General features: G+C 46.9%; 1 protein-coding gene across 1 annotated transcript in view; it reads right to left on the reverse strand.

Annotated features, from left to right (window-relative positions):
- The window catches only part of Nelf-e (negative elongation factor E), a 44,157-nt gene extending 18,574 nt beyond the window's left edge, over positions 1–25,583 (reverse strand). The window contains exons 1-7 of the mRNA XM_077698025.1: positions 25,391–25,583; positions 24,974–25,043; positions 24,369–24,380; positions 24,200–24,255; positions 20,456–20,611; positions 14,007–14,248; positions 11,870–11,924 (exon numbers count right to left, since the gene is read on the reverse strand). Coding sequence (XP_077554151.1) covers positions 11,870–11,924; positions 14,007–14,248; positions 20,456–20,611; positions 24,200–24,255; positions 24,369–24,380; positions 24,974–25,043; positions 25,391–25,471 — 672 coding nt within the window. The 5' untranslated portion in view covers positions 25,472–25,583. The remainder of the gene's footprint in view (positions 1–11,869; positions 11,925–14,006; positions 14,249–20,455; positions 20,612–24,199; positions 24,256–24,368; positions 24,381–24,973; positions 25,044–25,390) is intronic.
- Between the last annotated feature and the right edge of the window lie 1,600 nt (positions 25,584–27,183).

The raw sequence follows: 27,183 nt of genomic DNA on the forward strand, positions 1-27,183 counted from the left end.
GTACAGCGAGCTACGATGACAAGGCGAGCCCCTAAAGTGCTCGGCACTTAAAACCGTTGTTCAAGAAGCGTCCAACCAAAGAGATCGGCAATACTTTCAAAAATGACGAGCTAGCAATCATTCGGTGCTGGCCTACGGACATGCTTTCCCTCAATGCACACAGGGAAGAAAAATAAAATAAAATTAGAAGCGTGCAAAAACAAACAAAAGGCAACTGGCCATGCTGTTTGACTCGCCCATTCCATGGAACATATTTTTGGTGCTGAAACCAGGTATGCACCTGATGTTACCTTTGACTGTACTAACCTAACGATGCTTCAACTTAGTTGCTGCTGCAAATACGGCATGTCACTGAAGACTAACGGCCATACCGTTTTTTCATATTTATGCGCCATATATATCACACCCCCAACTTTTATCTTCACAAAGTGCACTTTTCTCTCCCTCGCAAATGATCTCACCCTAAACTTATTACGGAAGAGTGCTGTACCACAGAGTCGTCCGCTCGTTCCGATTGACGATGACGGTGCATGAGGGCCGAGTGCTATCTCTAAAATGCCACGTAAATTATGCTGTGCATGAAGTTGACGGGATTGAAGGAGAGAGAGCCAATTTTGAGAGCAACCGCAGCAGCAGAAGCAGCCGCAACAACTTTCTCATCATTCTGCGATGGTGCTTCACCATGTAGACCCACATGGCCTAACCGAATATAATTTATAGCCAATGCCGTTCTATTTGAATTACATTAGATTTTCTTGTGTGCCAGGGGCATTATACGGCTCTGCTGAAGGCAATCAAGTATGCTCTCAAACACGGCAACTGCGTGGCTGGCCAGCACTTCAAAATCATTGAGATTCACCTACAATACTGGAAATGCCAGTTCCAGTTGGAGGCTAGAAATAGGAATGCTGCGCCTTCCGTGGGGTGCAGACAAGAAAGTTTCCGCGTACTGAAAAGGCGGTGTTAAACTGTATGAAGGATGGTTAAGAGTTTCAAGGAGACAGGGATGTCAAAATCGCTCGATGGTACAGAGGACAACTTGGTCTGCGGACATACACAACGCAGTCAGGCAATGACAGTGAAAACTCCGACGGAGCAGTGGGATGACATTTCACATTTAGACTCTGAGTGAGCTCGCGTTCGCTAAGACAAGAACAGAGACACGGCCCAATTCTTGTAGATAATTACTGCGTACGCAACTACAAAGGTAAGTCTTGCTCAAAATTGACTTGCTGCTTATGACACTACTAGTATCACGACTTAGAATGTTTCCTTGGAATTTTACCTTGCCCAATGACCCCGCCCCCAACTTCGCATCAAGTTCTGTGGGAAAAAAAAAAAAAAGTACCATCATTATGGAAGTAAATATGGTACCCCTTTCCAGACAGCGGCGTATAACTGTCCACAGTGGAGCCCACCGCTTGGAGAGGGATGGTCACGCAATTTGCAAGTGATGCACAGCCACCTCACAGTTCGGGACGCTGTGGTACTCAAGCCAACCATTATCGGTGCCGTACGGGCACAGAAAAACGCTGACAAAAACTTCACCATCGCTTCCTAAAGTGAGTTGAGGGAAGCGCGAAAGCTTTCTCACATCAAAAATGCGTCACAAGTGCATCCGACCTTCGCTGAAAGTGCGTCCAATCAATCCTCAAACCTTCCATAACCCAAACTGCAAACAAAGAATGAACCTATGCGACAATTTTTTGCGCACTAAGTAAACGCATCTGCGAATGATCTAAACGTATACAGACGTGCGGTTTATGAAATAAAGGGATACTATTGTACTCCTTCTTCATGATCGATGCTGTATTGTTTAATCTAGAGCCATTCCTTTCTCACGATTTTCAAGCAACCGTTTTACACAACGAAATCCCGGTTTCACGCACGGGCCAGTGTCCAGAGATCTTAGCAAAGCTTTTCAGTCGGCCAAGCAGCCTATGGGGAAATGCATTAGTTTTCTGACAGGACAACATCAGTGCCACTAAGAAAGCGTTCACTTTCATAATAACTCGCTAGCTTGCACCGCCGCCTGCATGTAAAATGGGTCACCGGGATGCAATTTCCTGGATAGTCATGATAATCGAGATATCAGTGACAGAGAGCCAAATCCGCCGTCAGCTGAACCCCTCTCAACTGTATGATTATTTCTGAAAGGGGACGCATCCCTTGCACTTACTGGGCACAAATGCAGACAATGAGCTTTTTTTATGTGTATGAAATCTGAATACGAGCATGTAATGTATTTTCGTGCGTATAACCCACATCAAAAATGCGAAAATTTCAAGAGTAAAAAAGTATAGGTGCGGATTATAGTATGCGAGGTATTTCCTTTGGTGCAGCTTCACAGCAAAGCACAATGTGCCATGAGGCCCCTACAGCAACAGTAACGACTAAGCCTGATAGTGCCCATTACACTGATAGTGCCCATTTTTCGCACCCAGCTCAACAATATAACAACCTGAGAAACCTGAGCAGTGTTGCCCAAGGCAGAAAAACCTAACCACCTGAGAAACCTAACAACCTGAGCAGTGTCGGCCACGGCAAGGCTAGAGTGGCGGACGCCGCCGCTGTAGCCCGGACGTGCGTCGGCGGAAAGAAAACGGTGAAGAGCGTCTTTCGAAGGGTGAGACAGCGGAAGCTAGCCATCCTGACGGGCTAGCTCGGGGCTACGGCCCCACGCGATGCAAGCGGACACACCGAAACAATTAGGCATGTGAGCTTAGTGATTCCCATTCATACCTATTTATACTAGTCAGCTAGTCAGTTTAGCAAGTTTGAGAATTTCGAAAAAGCCGCGGGAACTTTTATAACCCCAGGGAAAAATTTAACAACCTCAGAAAAACTATTGGGCACATCAGCTAAAACATGGTTTCTCAAAGTGGGTTCCACGGAACCTAAAGGTTCCGCAGGCTCCTCCCTGGGGTTCCGCGAGCCACTGAAATTTTTTTCCTGGTTCCGCACTCGCCAAGTCAGATGGCAAACCCAAGGTGCGATCGAACTAAGGAACCTCCATTACACACGCCCAAGTGTCAATAAGCACACCTCAGTGCATATGAGAAACGCGCGAGCTGCGCCATTAATTCCGCCAGCAGCTTGAAGCCAGCCAGACTCCGAAAACTGGCCGCGCAGTTAAGCTATTGCACTTGAATCTCGGAGGACTTCTATTACCCCCATGCGCATTTCTGCTGTTTGAAGATAGGTGCCACTAGCGTACGCGCTCATGCAATGTCAACGGCAGGAATTCTCGACACTGGCCTATCTGAAAAATAAGGACCGGAACCGGCTGAAAAGAGCAGCCGACACGTGGCTGGCCCGGAGTGTGACTGAGCCTTGCATCGGTTTGTTGGTTCATCAAGGAAAATGAGTTCAGTTGCATGTCAGTGACTAAATTTTTTATATACCCTTGCTTTTGAATATTTTGCACGTGAATGTAGCTAGAAGCAAATGAAAAATGCTTGCATGAAAGCGGGGAGGGGGAAGGGGGGGGGTTCCTTGGAACTTAATGGAGCTTAGCAGGGTTTCCTGGGACCATTATGCTTGAGAACCCCCGAGCTAGTTTTCTGCAAAGGGAATGACTGGATTGATTGATTGATTGTAGGGTTTAACGCGCTGACGCAACGCAGGCCATGAAGCGCGCCATAGTGGAGACTCCGGATTAATTTTGACCACCTGGGAATCTTTAACATGCGCCAAAATCTCGTACACAGGCGTTTTTGCTTTTCGCCTCCATCAGAAAAGCGGCCGCCACAGCCGGGAATCGAACCCGCGACCTCGTGCTTAGCAGTACATTGCCTTAGCCACTGAGCCACCGCAGTGGGTGTGTTTGAAATGCGGTGGTGGCTTTCGACGCCACACTGGTTTATTCTTAGATGCTTTATTCTTATTGCCAAGGTTTATTCTTAGATCCAGTCGACGGGGGCTTCTTCCTCTGGCCAGTCACACCGCTGGAGAACCGGTCGAGCTCTGCTGCGCACGCTTCACCGCTTTGCGCACGTAGAGCTTGCGTACAGACTTTCTCCCGAGCTGGTGACCGTCCAGCCGCTCGCTGGACGGCTGCAAAGTCACTGCAATGGCCAGGCTCTCCTCGGTTTCGGTTTCAAAATCGCCGATTTTTGATGGTCGCTTGCGGCGTCCACGCGCATATTTCAGCCGTTGTATTTTACATATGCTTTTTTTTCAAGGAGACTACACGAAAATACGGTTTTCAGAATGTCAAAATTTTTAGTGCAGTTGGTCTTCAATGCTCTATCTTTTACCTTTTTGCTGTATAATAACAGTATTCTGCATTCATACAAGAATCGTAGCTAGCGACCCCTCTTGACGTTTCATTGAATAGACCATTCAGCCTCTTAAACCCCGGCTACACTAGGGTCCAAATGTCATTTGAGCCAAACGTCATTCGACTCAAATGGGGTGCTTCAAATGACATTCAGAGCCTGCCGTGCTACACTACAATTTCGATGGCGTTTGAAAGCTTTCACAATTGCTCGCCGTGCTGTAGTGGCACTGTTGTCGCCCCGTTCCGTTCTTGTACAATAATACAACAATCAAATTTAGGAGCAGTCTAAGGCAGTAAAATGATATCAAATTAGAAGAGACACCAGTTTTGACTCTAATGTGGTGGCTGTTTGCTTCGCTTTTTTTTTTTTTTGCGACTGACCCACTGGTTTTGAGAGTATCAAAATTAAATCAGTTGTTTTCATATTTTAAGTAAATGAACAGTGAACAAAGTGCCACAAACAAACACATTTTGCTTGTTTTACGTACGGAAGTATTGTATTTTTTATTGCCGATCGAAGACGCTGCGTGCGAGAGTGCTAGAAATGAAATTTGACATCCCAAATGTCTCTCTCGGTGCTCATTTGGCTTGAATGTCATTTGAGGAGAATGTCATTTAAAAACCTAGTGTAGCAGCACAACTTGGCATTTGAATCAAATGACATTTGGTTATTAAAGCGAAATTTGTACTAAAACTGGCCACGAAAATTGTGTGAATTAAGAGTGTCAATGTCAACACTTAGGCAATGGAATTCGGATAGCCGACGGTAGTTCATGTGTCATTGTAAAACTGGTGCTTTTTCCGCAACGCCTCATTAAATGTGATAGCAGACTAGGATTCCACTTTTTATTTCTTTTCATTTCGGTCAACACTAAACGCCGCTGTTAGTCAATTGAACCCGCGTCCATGCCCCGTGAACTTCACCCCAACGAGGTTGATTTGATTGATTGTAGGGTTTCACGTGCCGACGCAACTCAGGCGATGAGGCGCGCCGTAGTGGAGGGCTCCGGATTAATTTTGACCACCTGGGGATCTTTAACGTGCGCTGAAATCTCGTACACACGGGCGTTTTTGCTTTTCGCCTTCATCAGAAAAGCGGCCGCCGTGGCCGGGAATCGAACCCGCGACCTCGTGCTCAGCAGCGCAACGCCTTAGCCACTGAGCCACCGCGGCGGGTAAACCCCAACGAGGTGCTGGTTCAAAGTTACGCCTCTTTTCGTTCTTTTAGTGGTAGGCTTAGGTGCGGCATTGAGGGGTGCAGCGGGCCAACAGCGGAAGGGTGCTATGAAACTTCCGAAAGACTTTTTTATGTACAAAGGCTCTGCAGTATGGGCGCGTGATGCAACCACGGCACTAGAGATAATCATGATTGTGAGTCGAGCGGAGTACGCCCGGACCGATTGTGTGTAGCAGCACTTACGTGCTCCGCTAACGCGGAAAGCTTACATTAAATATCTTCCGGCCAAATTCGATTAAGCAATTACTTTTATGCCCACTGAGCCCTAAAGAAACTGATTTCTCCGCATCACAGTTGTCTAATGAACACGGGTGAAACAAAGATGACCACGTTCAAAGAGAGCATCTTATTGCCACCAGCACTCAATGTTTAAGCCGTAGTGAAGGAGTCCGTAAGCAGTGCTTGGCGTTTCTTGACCTCGTATGCTAGCAGCGATAACAAGGCTTGCTCTTAAACATTCGCGTGCGCCTGCGTGCCTCCGCAGAACGTCGGTGGCATTCATCACTTCGGTGGCCGTCGGTCTACCGTCGGTTTCACTGACACTGCCTCAGGCTCTTGTTCGCAACACTTTTCTTTCCCTTGGAGTGCTCATGCTGCTTATAAGACTTACCTAATGATGCACAAACAAAGTATTAATGTGGTTATGAGCGAGCACAACATAGAGCAGCAGCACCGTGAGGAACGAGGCATAGAAGAAAAGCTTGAAGTGGGCTTTGGCAGCCTAAGCATAAAGGGTGCACGTCAAAATGGTGGCCACACTATTCAACCGTCTATGACCACCGCTAGTGGTTTGAGCAGCTTCTTTCATCGCTTTTAATTGTTGTCAACAACAGATTTCACCGCTTTTCTTTCATTTTAGCCGTTTAAGAGTTAATGCATGTACTGAATATTTTCAATGTAGGCTCTGAGAGGCAAAATAAAGCGTCCCTCGACAGGAATTTCGTTCTTCCTTTCACGTCGTGGCTTCGTTAAATCGGAAGCGCCGCACGAAATTGCTTCGTAAATTCGAGATAAAAATACATGCATTTTGCAATATTTTGATAGAAAACTTGAAAAAAAACCGCCCGCAGCTTCCCACGGGTGAACTCGAGTAAATGCGTCGCAGAGTGGTGGGGGTATCGCGTGAATGTTGCGTAATTGGGTATGGTTTGGGACTGCTTAATTGTTATTTCGTCTTTATTATTCTTATTTATTGAATCAAGGTGAAGCGAAGGCAAGGAGTGTAAAGTTAAAGTCGGTCTTTATTGCTTGGTGCCGTCAAGCAAAGCGTCAAGTCAAGCGAAAGTGAAGCAAAGACGCCCTTGACTGAATTCCGAACGCGTGCTCCGCCGCTTATATACACACCGCCTGCGTTCGAGGGAGAGGAAGCGCATGCGCACACTTCTGTACACAAGCGCGCGAACTTTCCACGCACCCACCACGCCGTTATCACGTGTACACGCCCTGCCGCCGTTACTGTTGAGCCCGATGCAGCGCACAGACGCCCCCCCCCCCCCCCCCCCCCCCCCCCCGCACCGCCGCAGCTGTTGTTGAGAGCGACGAAGCGCATGGGGTACACGCGCTCCTCCCACACCGCTGCACCTGTTGTTGAGAGCGAGGAGGGTACGGGGGAGACGCGCGCCTGCGCCTCGACGCAACGCGCATGCGCAGTGAGCGTGTGGACGGCGCCGACAACATCGACGAGTGACATCGCGAGCCTAAGAAATGCTCCGCATTTAAAATTCGTGATATCGCAAATTTCGTTAACTCGAGGTTCATTATATCGAGGTTCAACTGTATTATGCGGCATGGTAAGAATTTTTTGGACACGTACCGTATTTTCGCACGTACAACTCGCCCGTTCTTATAACCCACTTTCAGTCCATGAATAAAAAAATAAATATCCCCGCGTATTGCTCGCCCATTTTGTACAGGAAAGGCTGGACCAAAGCTACTAAAGCAACATGGCACATTTGTTGATGCAAAAAGCTTACCTATATTTGTTATTTCGGATACATTTTCTTTACGACCTAAGCCACAATTACTCATTGCCACCGCTCTCGCTAGAGCTATCACTTAGGCTGCAGTCGTCCCGCTCATAAACAATATCATCTTCAGTTCTGTCCATGCTGTTTGTAACACAGGATTTCTTAAAGCTCTTGCGAACCTTGTCACCTGGGCTTTACTTCCATGCCTTGAAGATCCACTTACAAAACATCGCAACACCAGCCCTACGTTTGCAGCCTGTCGGCATTAAGTTATCAAGACCTTCAGCCATCCATCCAGCGTAAAGACGCCTGACGCATGCTTTGAGTGGTCTATTCAATGGAACATTAAGTGGAGAGGTAACTACATAGCAATTGTTTCTGTACGATGGGCAAGGTTTTGAAACCTCAATAACTGGTTAAATGAACTGTAAAATCGAAACCCCGATTTTACGAAATTCTCGATTTAACAAAATTTCCGCCCCTAAGTACGGATTCGTTATATCGAGGTTTAACTGTAACACAATAATAATTCTTGGCCTTTCTGAATAAGGAAATGGCATGAAGAGTTTTAGAGCCTATGAAAGGTTGATGTCATAAAGAGGTATTTTTGGGAAAACCATTTCTCCCTTTTGTCACATGAAAAGGGGTTAATGAGTTCGTAGTACCGTATAGATCATGTCTTAGCCCAATCTACACCGTATTTACTCGCATAATTTGTGCCCTCGCATAATTTGCGCACCCTTAAAGGGGCACTGACACAAAAATTTTGCATCTTGTTTTTTTTGTTGCGATAAGTAGCTAGTGACCTACTTATAACCTGTAGAAACCTCATTTGCTTCAGCGTGCGACGGTTGTTTAATTAGAGGCATTTTCAATGCGGCCAGTCGCAGTTTCGGTTTCAGCGAGTGCCGCGAAACGATGGATTTTGTGGATTTTGTGTGAACAAAGCTGACCACGTGACCGTCGGAGGGATATCAGAGCAGAGCCGCCGTAGCACTGTCGAATCCGCATTGACGGCAGTTTCTGCGAATGCCCCCACGTACTGATCTCGTGAGGCGCTTAATTAAAAAGCGACCGTGGATGTGACGCAGGCGCTGCGAGTGCAAATGCTACCGCGGCTAAAGAACGACGCCCGACGCTCGAGACGGTGGGTGGCAAGACGCGCGCTGGGAGCAGCCGGCCGGTCTGCCTACAGGTCCGCCTACAGATGTGTTCGGCTCAGCACTGCGGCGGATATTCGAGTGCCGCTCTCGTAAGCGGTGCAGATGACAATTTTTAATGCAACCCGCCATCGCATCATTAACTCCTTTCTCATGTAAGCCACCATGTTCGGGACTTGGGGACAATTTCGTGCAGCGGTAACAAGCTATCACTCGAGCTACCTGCGCCGGCCTGGGCCACTTCGCGGCCGTGGCCGCCGCCTGCACAGCGACCGTGCGGCTAGCTCAGTGAGCTTTTCGTGCCTCCGGCGCGTTTTCGCATCCAATGGTAATAAACAGTAATAGAAACAGAGTGCCTGGAATCGCTGTAGAACTGTGGTCGCGGCCAGCTGCCCGATTAGCTGACGAAATCACGGCGCCTCCGCCGCCAACGATCGGGTCGTTCGTTCTCGAGAGCAGAAGCTCCGCCCTCCGGCCCTCCGATTGGAGCGGCGAGCCGGGCGAGCCGGCAAAAAACGCTGGTAGTGCGGAAGCGGCAAACACAAACTCGTGACGTGTTTGGATGTTGTTTATTTACAAATGCGCGTGGTCCTCTGCTGGCTGCTCGGTTGCGTTTCGCACACTTCAAAATTGATTTTAAATATGTTCTAGGCTGTATTCGCCGCTGATATTTTGCAGATGATGTATATGTGTTCCCACCAATCTATCTCCGAAGTTATCTCGCCTTCAAAATTTTGTGTCAGTGCCCCTTTAAGTTTTTTTCCAAGTTACCACAGTGCAAGTTTTGCCCCGAAAGGGGTACACTTTATCACATCGTATCGGAATGCTCCCACACACCCGACCTCCACCCCAATCCCCACCCCTCCAAGTTTAGAGAAAAAAAATTTTACTCGCATATTTTGAGCTCCCTGTCTCGCCCAAGAGAACCCATTGGCACGTGCGCACAAATAAGCACGTTTTGGAATGCGGCATGGCGCATGGGAGAGGAGTTATACACGATGCTGCACGCCATTAGTCCCTTCATTCTTTTCTCACTTCTTTCCTTCTCCATGTCTGGGTGCGCCTCCACTCCGCCCCTCCGTGACGGAGCGCAGGCGAGGAGGAACATCCAGGCGCCCTACCCGGCTACATTCCCCTGCTCGGCCCTTCCCGACACATGCACACCCTTCCTATCGTCCTTTCCGCTGGGAGTCGGAACTGCTCGATTGTGTGCCTTCCTCCTCCTTTCCTTTCTTTTGTGCCGTGAGAACTCGCATACAACACACACAAAGGCAGACGCGGAGTCGGAAGCACTAATTTCTGCATCGGAGGTGTAAGAGGGCGTATCAGCCCTGCCGCGGTGTCGCCTTGCCGCCTCTTCTTTCCTGCGTTCGTGCTGTGAGAGAATCCTCTGCCTCTTTCCTGCGTGCGCGCTGCGACGGAATCCTCCCTTTGTGTTTACGTTTTGCCGTCGCCGTCAGTCAGTCACCTTTTGTTACAGTAGCGATGGGTTACAATAACTATACGGTGAAGTTCAAACTCACTGTCATTGAGTTTGCTGAGAAAAAAGGGAACCCTGCCGCTGCAAAGCACTTCAACGTGAACGAGAGCCACGTGCGGTATTGGAAGAAGCAGAAGAGTTCCCTCCAAAATACCAAACCTGGAAGGAGGGCTTTTTGGGGGACCAAAGCAAGGAAAGTTTCCTGCCGTGGAAGAAGAGCTGTTGAAGTATGTTCGACAGATGAGGTCGTCCTGTCTTACCGTGTTGTGCGAGATGCTACAGTCTGAAGCAAAGAAGATTGCGCACGAGAAAGGGATTCCTGCTGCGGCATTCAAGGCAAGCAGAGGCTGGGTGACGCGCTTCATGAGACGACACCGTCTCTTTGACGGAGAACGACCCTTTGCCAGCAGTTACCGCAGGACTACGAGGAGAAAATTGTGTTGCTTCACCGCTTCGTGACTAGATTACGCCGCACGGGGAACTTCATCATGTCCCAGGTTGGGAACGCTGATGAAACGCCACTGACGTTCGACATGCCGCCCAACACCACAGTGAGCGAGAAAGGCGTCTCGTCTGTGCCCATAAAGACCACTGGCTGCGAAAAACAACGCTGCACGGTGGTGCTTGCTGTGACAACGGATGGCCGCAAACTCCTGCCCTTCGTCATCTTCAAGAGGAAGACAGTGCCCAAAATGAAGCTGGGGGCCCGCATTCACATCCGTGCTCAAGAAAATGGGTGGATGAACGAGGAGCTGATGCAGGACTGGATCGACACTGTCTGGGGCAAGAGACCGGGGGCTTTGCTGCGACTGCCATCGCTGTTGGTGCTAGACAGCTTCAAAGGGCATCTTGTGGAGAGTGTGAAGGAGAAGTTGTGCGACATGCGGACCCACCTGGCCGTTATTCCGGGTGGCCTAATATCTGTCCTGCAGCCCTTGGATGTGTCGGTCAACAAACCCTTTAAGGACTACGTGCGCAAGATGTACGTCGAGTGGATGGCCAGCGGAGAGCACGGGCTCACTCCCACTGGGAGGATAAAGCGACCGCCACTGGAGACGGTCTGCGAGTGGATCGTGGCAGCGTGGGACATGGTCTCACCCAGCATCGTGGAGCACACAGCTGCAGAAAGACGGGGCTGTCGAATGCACTCGACGGAACTGGGGACGATGCGCTTTGGGAGGGCAGTAATGGCGGCCGTGACGATGACTCGGAGTTGGATTTCTTGACGAGCGATTCCGACTAGACCACAACCAGACTGGACTTCTGTAGGTACTTTTGACTGTGTACTTTCAACTACTTTTCTGTGTACTTCTGACTGTGTATGCGTTTAAATAAACGAGTATCGTTCGCTTTAGCTATCATACTCGATTTTCTCTTATTTGTATAGTCCGCGTTAGGACCGTTTACACGTTATTTTGGACTTTTTGCAATATACCCACGTAATTTGCGCACCCCCTTTTTGAGGCCCTAAATTCACGGAAAAAAGTGCGCAAATTACGCGAGTAAATACGGTAAATCACAGCAGTTCCAGAACAGTTAAATGTCGCTTTGCATGACAAACCACTAAAGTTCCATTCTCTCCATAAAAGAAAAGTTGAAGGAAATGCAAAAAAAAATACAGCTAAACCTACAATTCTGTGCTCAGCAAATAATTGATCATTCATGATTAGAAACGAAACCTGGCTCATTAACAGGCCAGGAAATTCTAAAAAAAAACATTTATAGAATGAAAATTACACTCACCTCTATGACTGCCTTTTCAGCACATTCAATCTTCTCGAAGGTTACAAAGCCGCAGCTGCAGAGCAAATAGAAACACCAAATCAACAAGCAACCTAACGAAGTATACAGGCACAATTTCTGTTACAAGTCCAATGAAGTCGATGAAGAACAAATGCTGACACCCTTTGTCTATCAATACATATAGTCGTGTTGCTTAGAATTAAACACGACGCATTATGCATCCTGATGCAACATACTGAGCATTGATTATAGATGGGTTTAGCTGCCAGTTAATTGGAATTTCATTTTTGCAGTGCGAAATAGTTTAGCTGCGCGTGCAAAACCGTAAACGGGAATGTAACCATTTTACTTTAGCGCCAAACAGATTAGTTGACAGACAGACAGACACACACACACAAGCCTGATTTTTTAGCAGTTATTGCTGAAGAACATAAAAATTAGAAAGCCAGCTAGCTAGCAGTGGCTGTAATGCAAAGAAGCATTTCTACACAACTTTTGGAGGAGAAAGATCGATGCCCCACTCCTGTAACCATGTATAGCCTCATGGCCGGCATCCTGGCACAAGACCCAAGGTTAGTGAAGAGTTAGATGGCACAGACCCACCCCAATCTAACTAAACCGATAGATGGACCTATCTAAGCCCACACCTCATCCAGCAATACAGGCGTTATCTTTCACAACCGAAGCACTGAGGACAATGCGGTACAAGGTGCATTCTTCGTGTGGTAGCAGAGTGATGCCCGCAAATTAAAGCACTTTGCGTTGACTACTCATTCAGGATAATCGACAAATGTTAGTACAAAAGGAACCCAACGGTGAGCCTAAAATGTAAGCACACACCAATGGTGTAGCTTTCAGGTTTCGTTGCGCTCAACTGGATTTACAGACAAACATAACAGACAAAAAGAAAAGAGGCCAGGCGTGAAATTGCACATGACCAGCTAATACAGCCAGCTGAAAGAAACTGTCTAACAGCATGCACAAGCAGCACTGGTTGCAGTAAAATTGGTATCACTATTACTGGGACAATGTATTCCTTTTAACGTACCCAACTTGTATTTTGTCGTCATGGTGCCTTAAAGTGCTGGTTTACGATGCTAATAGGTGACTCATTCTTAAAGAAGCCATGCAGATAAAACACAAGTTTGGTTTATTTGAAAGATTCACTCATACTGGAACCCTCCATTAATGCACACTTCGCTCAAATAAGCCATACAATTAGGAAAAAAGAGAACCGCCATGCGACCCACCAGCTCATTTCCCGCAACAGAACTTACGATGTCATATGCGACATCTCTGCGATTGGCGGAGGCAGGCAAAAGGAAACGCAATTAGGCACGGCTTATAAGCTTGCCAAATGAGCTATTTGCACTTAAATGATGTAATACATATTCATTTTACACTAGTAAGAATGGTGGGTAAACAATGGAAGTTACGAAAATACACATAAACATAGAAGTACCGATGTGCACTGCTGTTGGTACTGGACGCACTATGCTTGTTTTACTGCACATCAGTCCGGCGCTTCGGAGTTGTCTTATACGACGCTGGCCGATTGGCGTAAGCGACGTTGCCTTACGTGACCCTGTTTGTCAAGCATACCCCATGTTTCACAAAGCGATTACTTTCTACCATAACAAAAACCAACCAGGTGTAAATATGGTCACAAACAAAGCATCGGTCCGTGGATGAGTATGGTAGCGCCATCTGGGAGGATTGACGACAAGCGAGGCTGCAGAGCCGAATGACGCACTGGAAGTTAGTTTGAATACGTGCACTTATGACTTCATGGCAGACGTCAAGAAAACACACGATTTGGCGGGATAATGAAAATTTTAATTTAAATCGATTAATTTCTCACTGAATACGGCATCATTTGCTACCAGACAAGCGCTGGGGGCACTATAAAACGTGAAATTTTCCTAATAAAACAAACTTGTATTTTGTCCGCATGGCCCCTTTAAGCAAAAATATGGTGCTGCAGAAGGGCTCTGACTTGCAGTCTAATGTTCGAGATTTCGGCGCACGTTAACGATCCCCAGGCGGTCAAAATTAATCCGGACCCCTCCCCTACGGCGCGCCATGTCACCTGTGAAGCGTCAGCGCAATAAATCCCATAATCAATCAATACACTCACTTCTTGTCCAGCTCCATGGAGATGTTCAGGAGGGCACCGAAGGGCGCAAAGGCAGCCCTCAGGAGGTCCTCGCTCACGCCGGCCCCGTGCACGTACAGCGTGTTCTTCTGCCGTGGCTTCTCGGTGGCGGGGTCCCTCGGCGACTCAAAGTGCTTCGGGTCGTCCTCGTCCAGGTTGCCGGCGCTCACAAAGCTCTCGTACAGAGACTTGACGGCTGGCCGCGACGTCGGCGTTGTCGGGCCCTGTGACGTGGACACAGAGAGGGAGAGAGAGAAGGCTCTTTACTGACGAAGCAGACAGGTTCGCCCGCATTAACTACCGTCTACATGCTTCTCCACTGAGAATTGGGTGTGAAGGAGGAAAAGGCCCCAGAGGAAGCTGGTGGGTAAGTGTATTGTTGATGCCTGCGCGTTTTTGCCACCGGAGATGGAACTGTTGGGGGGTACAGGTATACAGCGCTGCTGTAAAAGTCTCCTGTCTTTGAAGCACGAAGCTCTCTAGCACGAGGAGTAAACGAGTATCTTGGTGTTTTTTTACCACGCGTTACGCTCTAGCGCAAGACGTAAAACAGTTTCCTGGTGTTTTAGTACCGTGGCTACATGAGACGAACGGCGATTATGACGCCGGTGATGACAACAGGAGACGCAAACAGCCCCAGCCCCTAAAAAAAACTGGACCATGGGTTAGTACCTAAAAGCAGCGCCAGAGTTAAAAGAATTTGTCCTCTTGTTTGGATGACATTGGCCCCATTTGCAAATTGCAAATTAGGAGGCCCAAACTCAGAACAGAACAAAAATGCGGGTAAATCCGCCATCACGCACCGTGCCTTGTGACGTAGCGAAAAACACCCTAAAGGGGTCACGAAGCCAAAGCACAATTCCGTTTACTTTGGGAAAAAAAAAAAAGCCTTTGGCACTCACTCAGCTATATTTCAATCACAAAAGGTGTCTCCAAACTGAAAAAAACTAAAACAAGAAATGTTGCAAAACTTTCCAATTTCCTGCTTTTTTTGTTGAAATTGAACCTCTATGGCTTTTTATAAGTACCGTATAATGCGGAATATAGGTCGAGATTTTTTACAGAAAAATTTGCCGAGAAGTCACCCCTCGACCTATATTGCAGTCATTTGGCAGTTGTAATCTGGTGACCGGGCAGCCCATCGAGCCCATCCAAACGCCAAAGGCACCATCGTCACCACCATCAATCGGACGCGACGCCATCTTTGTTTTGTTGCTTCTCTCGCTGTCGGCGAATGTGTGCGTGCAATTTTCTTCTTGCTCAAAATGAGTTTGGGCACTTGGTGCCAGTTCACAGCAGCATTTAAAAGAAAAGTTGGGGGTTTCCCAAGGCCAATGACGTGTCCGCCTTGCGCCAGTTCGGTATCACCAAAAGAAGTGTTGCTAGCGGCGTTAGCTGAAGGGGCAGCTCTCGGTATGCAATGCTCGGAAGGCCTCGTTTCATGGGCGCTGCTCTGTGCACCTGTGCTGCTGTACAAAGGGGCAAATTTTGTCCGCTAGTGTCGTGCGATGTCTCTACAAATGGATACCCCAAGATGTTTGCTGATCGCCTGCACAGACTGGCTGTCGCTCCGGTCTGCACACGAGTGTCCCATGCTTGCGCTCGCTTCACGATGACATGGTCTTGCGAGTGTTTAATAAGTGCTGCATAAGCAATTCCCCGGACTGCACCGAGGACAACCTGATGTGTGGGCGACAGCGAGCCAGAGGCAGTCGTCCGACGATACTTCAGACAGTTTTAAATGAGTAATCTGAGACGAAACAAGTTATAGTCTCAATAAAACAATGGTTGGTACCTAATTATTTGTTTGCATTTTTCGGCTACAAGGTAAGGGGGTCGACCTATATTCCGCCTCGACCTATATTCCGCATTATACATGTAACCTGGTACTATTCCCCGTACAAAATTTTCAGAGGAAAAACTGTGCAAATCAACAGAAAAGTGATACCTAAAAAAATGCTTATTTGGGCAATTTTTAGGCCCCAAAGACCTATGTGCCCCCTTAACACACACTGATCAATGAAACGCTCAGTCATCCGCAGCAACTTCAAGGACCACTCCAACAACTGTGCTGAAATGGGGTCTGGTGGGAGCAGACGATGTCGAGACGGCATATGATATTTTGATCAAAATGAATTACTCTTCCACTGAGCCAGTGGTTGTGGAGGTGACGGCAAATGCGAGTGCTGCGTGAAGGGGGCATGTTGCATTTTGTTGCAGTGGACCTAGTAAATAACAGATGGAAATCAACAGGATGTGTTGTGGAGCAGCCATAGGATGACAGATGGAAGACGAGGGTCTTCAGACGCCATCTGCACAGCAGCGAAGGACTGAGACTAACTATGCTGCTGACCTTCCTTTATTGCGGTTTTGAACTGGTTTCTTTAACAGGGTAACCATATCTTTGCAGCATGCACGTAAGTTTATGTGTGGTTTTCTTGACAGCTCAGTATGAATAAAAAGTCTCCCAAGGCATTTTGTTGCGGCTGAATGAATGACAGATCAGTGGGAACACAAACAACGTAAAATTAAGTGTAACAGAAGGAAGAGAAGGCGACCATATTTTTATGATTTCTTATTTTACTTCTTCGCACCGAGTTTCACACGGCTACAGCAGTTGCTCGCTGCTAGATGTATAAAAGTCACTAACGTTCCTCTACCCGTACCTTTACTGTGGCCAGTTCATTCTCAGCCCACCCTGCACTAGAGCTTCACGCCATCACGCGAGGGCTTATTCTAAACTCGCAAAGACAGTACTGAAGAGACTTGCATTTGCAAGGAATGCCCCCCCCCCCCTTTCCCCCCCCCCCCCCCTGTTTTTCCACAGCAAAATGTTCCTTTTTGCTTTGAGCGCAAATGCCCACATTTCAGGAGCTTGAAACTTCAGCTGGGAAAAGAATCTGCACTCTCGGCAAAGCATCACAAGCCAATTCTTTCCGAGCAAAAATGGCCGCTTTGCTCGGCGCTTATGATGATGGAAGGGTTTATTTCCATTCGCAATATGCAGGTTGTTTGAAAAACGCCGGTTTCAGGCAAACTGTTTTTCAGAAAAACATTCACCTCTGACCCATTACTCATACAGTTTCCGGTTTTTTTTTCGGAGGTGATGCATGCTTAGTGATGGTCTTTTATTTAGATGGACAGACCAATACGACAATTAAAAATGTACAGGTAAGTCACTGCCCCGGCTGGACAGAAATGGGAGAACAGTTGAGTCAGTAGTACCCCAAAAAGGCTGAGGCAGCTAATAATAAAAAAAAAAATAGCATTGTTCGTAAACAGTGGGCATAGAAATAGAACTCTCTTCCCCGGCACCATGTACCTTCAAGTGCACTGCAATCTTTCAAAATCGACTAAAATCAACCTTTATTTGAGTGCCTAAAATGCACTCAAATAAAGGGGCGTTTGAATTACAGTTGAACCTTGTTATAAGAGGCATGGATATAAGAGACAATCGGGTATAAGAGACACCATTCACCCACATGGATGGTCGCCCTATCTTTGCCATTAAATTGACCTCTTTTGTAAAAGACATCTGATTTAGAAGACAGCTGGTTATAAAGGACAAGTTATCCTCGAATTCTGGTCAACAGTCTCGCTTGCAAGAGACATTGTAATATTAGATATGGTGCCACCAGTTGCCAACTGCAGTTGCGCGCATTGTTGAATCGAAGGGGACGACAGACGCATGCAGTTGCTATTTATTGTAACTTTAGCAAACACACAGTAGTTCAATCATCTATGAAACTATGATAAGAAGCCCTGCCAATGGAAACGCCACATACAGAAGTAAAAGGTTACTGCCAAGCTTACAAGCGTGACCGCGCTTACGGGGTTAGGTGCAAGCCAATAATACTGGGAGTGTGCAGAGTGCTCTCCGAATTGCGTAGCTCAAGTCAAGAAGCATCGCAGATGTTGAGTCCTGCAAGTGTGATGAGTAGCCAGAGCACGCAGCGGAAGAAGGTGTCTGCTCTGACTATTCATCAGGCTAGTGAACTCGACATCTATAATTCATCTTGCAAACAGCGAAGAGAAAGCTTGTAGATGCTGTTGTAAAAAACAGTGTAAATATAACCATGAAGCAAGTAACAAAGATTCAGAACCGCTTCATAAATTCTGGGAGCAAAACATGAGTTATAATGAACCTTTTGCAACATTCTGTACAGTTCCTTTGTGCTTATTTTAGTCATATGGTGCCCGCATTGAATTAGGGGTTGATCAGTCAGAGAAAACATGGTTCCCTGCTTGTAAGAGACATCTCATATAAGAGACAGAAACTGCTCACCAGTATGTGTCTCTTACAAAGGAGTTAAACTGTATAGGTGAAAATTCGAAGACGAAACACGAAATCTCCACAGTATGAAAAAGCAGTGTCATTGTTGCACGATACAGAAAGTGGCCACCACTGTAAAGAGTACATTAAAAACACATATGAGTTCACATGGGAACTGAACCAGAGTTCTGTATATACTCAAGGACAACTTTCTGTGGCAATGGAGAGAAAGCTAACTGCTCTGTTACTGCACCAAGGTAGTTCCCAATAAACTGGTTCGGTTTCGGCGTGACAGATACGCATTTGATACACTTCATTTCTTCGCATGAGCTCCGCAGTTGAGTGCACTGAACCACGAACACCTAACATGCAGGCATTGGGCATCTCCTTCCCCACGCTTCATTTGTTTGAAAACACAAGCCAACGCTTTTACTGGAGAACTCAGACTGCCCATGGACTATACAGTACAACTCTGTGCCGTTCAGAAGTGAAGTGGATTTTTTTAAGTGGTGCAGTTTTGATGGCATGTACTGATTTCTAAACTCTTCTGGAGCTCAAAACTGAGCAGCACCCTCGACATGTGTAGCATGACGAGCACGCTCGCTAACACCGACAAACTGGCCAACGGAACGGATTGCGGAAACGACGGAGAGTTCCGGTTGCATCAGTCTCGCCTGGGCGCACACTATGTAAACCACTCGCTTCGTTTGTTCCAACAGCTTTTGCTTCTCAAGTTTCTTAAAAATCCTACGCAGAGAATGAAGTGGCTAGTTGCCGAAAGCCGCTGACGAGGACACCGTGCCTTTTTCGGAAGAGAATCACTGCGACGCCAGTGGCTACAGCCGCAACCAAAAAAAAAAAAACCCCGGAAATCTAAAAAAAATATTGCTTTCTGTTTGATATATTCTGGCTAGTAATTTAGTGGCGTTATCAATCCCAGGCTAACACTTAAGAACTACATATTTTTTTATTGCTTAGGTTACAGCCAGCCAATTATTTTTGTTGAACTACTTCCAGGTGTGCGGTGAAATAGCGTGGTTCAGCCCTGTAGCTTTGACTGCCTTCCCACAGAAAGTTGTCCCCGAGGATACAGTAGGAGCCAAGTGCATACCATCGCGCTGCCTCAGCAAGCTGCCAGCAGCCAAACAAGATTGAGCCAACTGCTTGCAGCGGTGACGTCCCATTGTTTGACAGGTGATTGTGACGAGCTGTGAGTGGAAGAAGTGCAGCCAGTGACGGAGAACTCTGATTTTGGAAAAGCACGGGCAGCTTCTGTCACCACTCCACCCGTCAAATTAATTCGCACCACATGAGGAAAAAAACAGATGTGAAGAGCGAGACACAGCCGCGATGTAGCACTAAACAAGTCCGTGAGAAGTATCGCTGGGGGAAGCGATAATGCTTTTGCATTCAAAGCATGTAAGCAAACTTGAAGTGTGCTGACCAGGGTGGTTGGAGTTATTTAGCAATTTAATCAGGTGTGGCTAAGTTGTTGGGATCCCAGTGTACCGTAATTACCCGATTCTAACGCGCATCATTTTTCTGGAAAAATAGGCCGAAAAATCGCATGCGCGTTAGAACCGGATACAAAACCGAAACTGCCGAAACAGTGGAAATTTCATCCCACCTATCGTCATCGCCATCTCAAGATGGCGCCAAAGCCTTTAGCAAGAATTTTTCGAACGCAGGAAGCAGGCACCTAGGCTTTTCTATCGGCGTTCACACAAATCGTCAAATGGTTCCACTTGCACGCTTGATAACAGCAATGGCAGCAGCGGCTCTCACGCGTTCAAAACGAGCGGTTGGCTGAAGCGTGCACCTCTGGAGAAGCTCGCGGGATGGGCGTGCGAGGCGTGGGCCACGATCCCATCGACCATCGTTGAATGTTCGTTCAGGAATCAGAAGTGTGGCGTCGCGAACGCTCTTGACGGCACCGAGGACGAGATGTGGTCAGCAGAAAGCGACGAGGAGTGAGATTACATCGGGAAATAAATCGCCCATTTCCCTTGCATTTGTTTGTCTGGGTCACAAAGTTCCGTGCGTGTTACAATCAGAGGTGCAAGTTTTTTCTTTTTTTTTTCCCAGGAAAATCGGGTGCGCATTAGAATTGGGTAAATACGGTACTATGGGAGGCTAGCAACGTGAAGAAGCAGCTTACCGGGTTGTCCGAATCCTCTTCCATGGGGTGGTTGGCCGCGTAGGGCTGATAGCCGATGCCTCCTGGGCGGTCATTGAGGCTGCGCTTGCGCTCAGACGCCTTAGAACGCTTGAAGCCGTGCCGCTCCTTGTTCTCCACCTTGATGGCACTGATGGCCTGCGAGAGAGCATTGCATTATGGAACAAGGCAAGCACGCAACCAGCACGTAAGCACAAACTGCCTTCGAGAAGCAATATCGATCTCAAATCGTGGCTTTAGGCGTAACATCCTCACCTTAGGCCATATATTCATTAACCTTTAAGGCTGAACTTTACAACATGCCAAGCAACATCATACTCATTGTAATTGAAGCAGCAGGTACCAGTTGTAAGTACCCTGGCAGGTACCCCTGCTCGTGCATCTGAATAAGTTATAAATGGGAAAATACAGGAGGTTTCAGATGCGCTCATGTTGATTTCATAGACAGGCCACTAGCACTTGTGCTTAAAAAAAAACTGGGAGCTTCCAGCAAGACAGCACACATGCAACATTACAATTCAAACCCACTTTCCACAGCCTTATATATACCCTCTTCAAGGTTGAAATAAACGTCTGGGGTAAATTGCTAAATCCTGAAAGAAAAAACACATCCTGGAATGCTTCTAGTCTACTTTAGAACAATGAAGTGGGATAAAAAATCTTACCAATTTAAATTCGGAATTTATTACAGTGATTAAGTGTGACAAAGCACATTTAATGATTGCTCCATTTAGCAAGTCGGTCTTCCATTACAATGTCGCCTGTGCGTCGATATTCAAGCGCACGTCACCCTTTCAGACGCCGCTCGCTATTTGCCCTTACAAATTTTTTTTTGTTTTCTCTGTGCTTTGTGTCTCACCAAATAAGATTAATTGGCAGGTTACCGACCCCAACACAATTTTAGTATTTTTTTTACAGTCATGTATAGAATTGTGTACATAGCATCACAGAGAGGTCAGGAGCGTCAAGTAGCGCTGAATATTTCTACATACGTATATGTTTATGTGATATGCATTGTTTCTATATTTTTTTAGGGCCGCAAGTGTTTTGAGAAAACAAGGAAAGAGTTGAACAAGCTCACCCACTGAAGCCGTTGCGTGCAGCGCCATTTTGTTTGTATACGCTATTAGTAATCTTACTAGCTGCCAGATGGCCCTAAAATCTTCAGTTAGAAAAAGGATACACAATTATGCTAAACTAGAGAAAACTTTCAGCTTTGATATTTCTTTTTGTAAATAATGAAATGTACACAGTTGTGTACATGGCGTCTGAAAGGGTTAAACATCCCCAGATAGTCAAAATTAATATGGAGCCCTCCACTACAGCACGCCTCGAAGCCCAGGTGTAGGTTCGGCACATTAAACCCCACGATCAATCATTACAATGTCACTTTCAAGAATTAAAAGTTTTCAAATTTTAGGTCTTTCCCCCTTTGACCTCCGAAGTGCCCACTTTCTCCCTCCTCCTTTTTTTTCGAGCTTGCAAGTGTAATGTTCACACTACATGCATACAACATTTTCCTATTTATTAAGCAAAAATGATACTGTGAACATTATGATGGTTTTGAAGAGTGTGTTGTCAGAAGTCAAAAGTTAGAAAAAAATCACAAATTAACGCGTTTTATGTTTCCTAAACTACATCTCAATCTCAAAGGAAAATGGAAGGAGTTCGTGTAACCTTACGTTACAAAGGAGCCCGTGCAACTGGATCTCTCATACACGTCTACCAACACTAAAAATTCCGTCAGTTATAACCATGCGTTAAATATGGCAGAAGATGTTCTAATGAACCAGTAAGAACTGTTTTCAGGAGCTTTGCTTACCAGGGCTCCCGAGTTTCACTGAATATGCTGTGTGTGTGTGTGACACACATTCACACACATACATACATAAACAGGCCTTGCTCAATGAACAGAAAGGCTAGCCGGCGGTCAAGAACACCAAGGAAGGTTGTTATTACTTTGGGTGGAAATCAGAACCTTGAAATGTCAGGATAGGGAAAAGTAGAGAGAAAAAAATCCAGGGAAGCTTGCACTCATGCACAAGACTTGAACCACGAAGCTGTTTCAGGTGAGCATTGACGGACACATAGTTTCAGTACCATGCCCTGCGCTTCGGGTCACGGCCTCTTCCTCGGCCATGCCAACTATCCACGGCCGGGCCATGCTGAGAACTGCGAAGACGCTGCGCGCGAGGTCTCTTGTACGATACTGAGCGCATGCGCACGAAGGAGCGAGCTCCCACGCGAACGGCTCTCCTACGATACTGAGCGCATGTACACGCTCCCCTCGAGTGTTGCGGCAGCCGCTATCACGTGTCTTCCCGTTGTCGAGTGGGTATTGCGACATCAGCACGACGCCTGCGCGATAGTGTTCCTTGCAGGGAATTCTCGGCGCGCACGAACCCCAAATTTACGGCCAGTAACAACAGCTCCAATCGACCAGATTTCGGAGAAATCCCCACAGTGGAGTAAGTTTCTATGAACGAAAGTTTGACATCCACCTGAATGCAGCCAAACGGCTACAGTGGAAAGCTATACAGCTTTCGCAGTTGAAGAAAAATTCGGCCTGGCCCAGGATTCGAACCCGGGACCACCGCTTAACCGGAATCCTGGACCAGGACAAATTTTTCTTCATCAACTGCAAAGTTTCTGAGAAAGCTGTATAGCTTTCCATTGTAGCCATTTGGCTGCATTCAGGTGGATGTCAAACTCGTTCATAACAACAGCTCCGATGTTAAAACTTGGCCGTGCATCTGCTTGCATCACTGCAAATGTCATCAAAAGATGGTAGTCTTTTGCAGCACCTGCCTTATAATCGCCTCTCCTCACCCCCCTGCCCACCTTCCACGCTCTTTAAAAGTCCTCCTGTCTTGCTAACCCCACCATAAACACGATGGAGGTTTGCCCAAATAAATTCAATTTTCCCACTTTTGCACTGCTCACACGCCATCTTTTGGGACGTCTTGCTACTATTTGAGTTTTCTGCAACCTCAAAGTCAATGCTCAGGTGTAAGCCCTTTGAGTATTTCTCGGTCAAAACATTATTTTAAAGCAATCAAGGAAACGTATTTTCCATTACAAGAACACTGCTGGCACCAGTTATGTATTGACAATATGGCTCAAATATGCCTAACACACTCTTTTTTCTCAACAATGTTGATGTACCCACCACGGTGGCTCAGTGGCTAAGGCATTGTGCTGCTGAGCACGAGGTCGCGGGTTCGATTCCCGGCCGCGGTGGCCGCTTTTCTGATGGAGGCATAAAGCAAAAACGCCCATGTGTATAACATTTCGGCACACGTTAGAGATCCTCAAGTGGTCAAAATTAATCCGGAGCCCTCCACTATGGCACACCTCATTGGCTGCGTTGTGTCGGCACGTTGAACCCTACAATCAATCAATCAATTACAGGTTACATTACAGGAACATTGCTACGAGGTTTGCTAGTTTGGAAGTGTTTTGCCTACATGAACATCTTGTTTCAGAATTCTTCTATCGCTTGGCCAGGTACTTTATTCGAGGGACAGACAGACAAACCAAAATTTTTCAGTTTGACTGGCCCAAGAAGGACTATCGTCTTTCAAAAGTGGTGAAAACATGCACCTTGGGTAAGATCCGACAGCCATTGGTTTCGGTAAAGGCCACTCAATGCAATAGTGCACCAGTTTTAAGCAGCATGTTGATGGCTGAACATCACACCAAACCGCTGACAACACGTATACGTACCCCTGATTTCAGCAGCTTCTTGGCGACTTCTTTCGCATCCGGTTTCGACTCAGAAACTGTAGGAATACGGAGACAAAATAACATAGTTATCCTTTTTGCCAATTGCAGGGCTATGTACATGCAGAATGCACTATTTTCATAAAATACTAGTGCTTTTCAAAAAGCTTACCTTGGTCATGGCCTGGGATCATGGGGGTTGTGCAAGAAAAAAATTAAAAAATGTGTGAGCACTCACTCAAATGGGCCGACGTGCAATACTCGCACAAAAACATTTCAACACAGTGATTAATGCTGCAATAGAGGTACTAAAAAAAGTTGTAATGAGTTTGGCAGAAATGCAATGCTTGTTGCACTGCTTGTTGCACTTGGTTTTAATTAGACGTGATGGGAGCTGTGAATCATTTTGCGAAAAATGGAACACTGAAAAGTGAAGAACATATTACTGCAATAAATTATGGGGTTTTCTTCTTTTATACCTTGAAATTCGCAAAAAGATCGAAAAGCAATAACAAACACTGGGTATCTTCGATTGACGATTCACAACGGGTAATCCGCGGACTGGCATCAGATCGTAGGTGCCATAAGCACACACACACGCACAGAAACTGTGGTGCTGAATTGCGTTTAGGACGTACGGGACTCATACTGAGAGGCCCAGTATCTGTTCGCCAAACTATACTTTTTTACTACCTGGTCCCTTTAAGTGCAACAAAAAGCAACATATTTGCGATGTGTCACTGGCAAAACAGCAAAAAAAGTGAGGGTCGAACTAACCTCTTCGCAGCGTTGTCTGAACTGGAGGCGGTTCTGGCTTCGGCGTTTTATTCTGCTGCAATGCCTTTTTCTGCAAACGCAACAAACACGTAAAGTAATTAGAATCGTTTCACGAAGCATTCGAACTGCACACGAATTCAGAGCGAGGCAATTAAACGGACGTGCTTTCTGTGACTGACCCAAAATTAGAAGACGTCAAAACAGAGCCCATGAAAAAACCGCGATTGATCGTCCTTGCTCGCAACTGACACTTGGGACTGACTGACTGACGCGATCGGCTTCATATTATCGCCGTTCATACAAACATTTTTATCAATGCTAATTAGGAACTCTGAAACAAATGTGTACACCGCATGCCCGAGGCGGACTTGACATCCACCACACCAACATCTACGCTAGACGCTGGCGAGCACCCACCTTGCGTTTAAGCTTTTGATACTTTTTCTGCAACATGTCCTCTTCTTCGGTGAATTGGGAAGGAAAGTGCAGGTAGACCATTCTGCTCTGCTTTCAACAATCTATCAGGATGCACAACACGGCTTCGAGGTTGCAGACACGCAGTTCCAAACAACGTTTAGTTCCGAATGCAGCGCAATGACGCTGTAAACAAACCAGTGTTGCCAATTTGTGTTGCCGAGAAACGCCTAAAAGTGGTGCTGAAGGACCGAAAAATGTCTCGTTTTAGTGAACTCACATCGCAAGAGCAAGTTTGGGTGTTTGCGTTTGACTTTGGTTTATATGAACACTTTGTTTTTCTTGCATGGGACAAAACAAAAAACAAAAAAATTCGTGCTAGCAGTTCTCACGCGCTAAAGGTACTCGCATGGTACGCGGGTAAGAGATTGGGTGAGGAGGAATGGACTGGTGGATGAATACTTTACTGAGGCCAAAGCCGACTTCAAGGTGTACTAGGTTGTTCCCTACGTCCGTATGTCCGGGGTGCAAGGCCGTGAAGTGTTTGGTAGGGCATAAGTAAAGGAGGCTATGGCCAGTGGGGGAGGGGGGGTGGCGTCTACATCATGATCAATGTGCAGGCCAGGACCATATTGCAGATGGTGCCTCGGTCCTGTTGACAGTCGGGGAACGTGGTGGAGCGAGACCAGGTTGGGCAGATTTATGCCCCCCCCCCTCCCCACCCCCCCCCCCCCCCCCCACACACACACACACAAAAAAAAAAAAGAAAACGACTCCACAACCACAAGTACCCCGCCCAGGGATTTATGCAGCGCCCCCTCGACCGACACCCCCTGCAAAATCGGGATTCTGGATAAACCCCTGACCATGAGTCCATAGTTGGTCGAGTCTGGATTCTGGATGGCGCTGGAATGCAGGGCGCCCGTTGATTTTTTTCCCTCTTGCCAAGCGGGCAAGAGGTCGCGGGTTCGATTCCCGGCCGCGGCGGCCGCTTTTCTGATGGAGGCGAAAAGCAAAAACGCCTGTGTGTACGAGATTTCGGCGCACGTTAAAGATCCCCAGGTGGTCAAAATTAATCCGGAGCCCTCCACTACGGCGCGCCTCATCGCCTGCGTTGCGTCGGCGCGTTAAACCCTACAATCAATCAATCAATCAATCAATCAATCAATCAATCAATCAATCAATCAATCAATCAATCAATCAACGCGGGTTCGATTCCCGGCCGCGGCGGCCGCTTTTCTGATGGAGGCGAAAAGCAAAAACGCCCGTGTGTACGAGATTTCGGCGCACGTTAAAGATCCCCAGGTGGTCAAAATTAATCCGGAGCCCTCCACTACGGCGCGCCTCATCGCCTGCGTTGCGTCGGCGCGTTAAACCCCACAATCAATCAATCAATCAATCAATCAATCAATCAATCAATCAATCAATCAATCAACCTCTTGCCAAGCGTATGATGAGGACGTGTTAGAGTGCGCCGTTGCTCCCGAGCACGTGGCGATGTTCTTGTAGGTGTTGACAGAGTTTCATACTAATGAAAAAATTCCACCATCTTCCCGTAGGGGAATCCTGAGTCGTATGCGAAGCAGTCATGCGGTCGATTCAAGTGCCAATTAGTTTTCAGTTCGTCGTTTCCGTTAGGTTAAGGTATACGTAGTTACCGTTATATTTACCGTTTGGTTTCCATGGTAACTACAACACTTTTCACTTACCGGAACTAAGAAATAGGAAATTGCGTTTACCCCATGGTTGTTTCGCATACTACTCTACGGGAAGATGGTGTAATTTTATTACATACA

This window comes from Haemaphysalis longicornis, unplaced genomic scaffold, assembly GCF_048455015.1.
Source record: "Haemaphysalis longicornis isolate Haplotype H1 unplaced genomic scaffold, Haemaphysalis longicornis Haplotype H1 scaffold_2, whole genome shotgun sequence".
Classification (NCBI taxonomy): Eukaryota; Metazoa; Arthropoda; class Arachnida; order Ixodida; family Ixodidae; genus Haemaphysalis; species Haemaphysalis longicornis.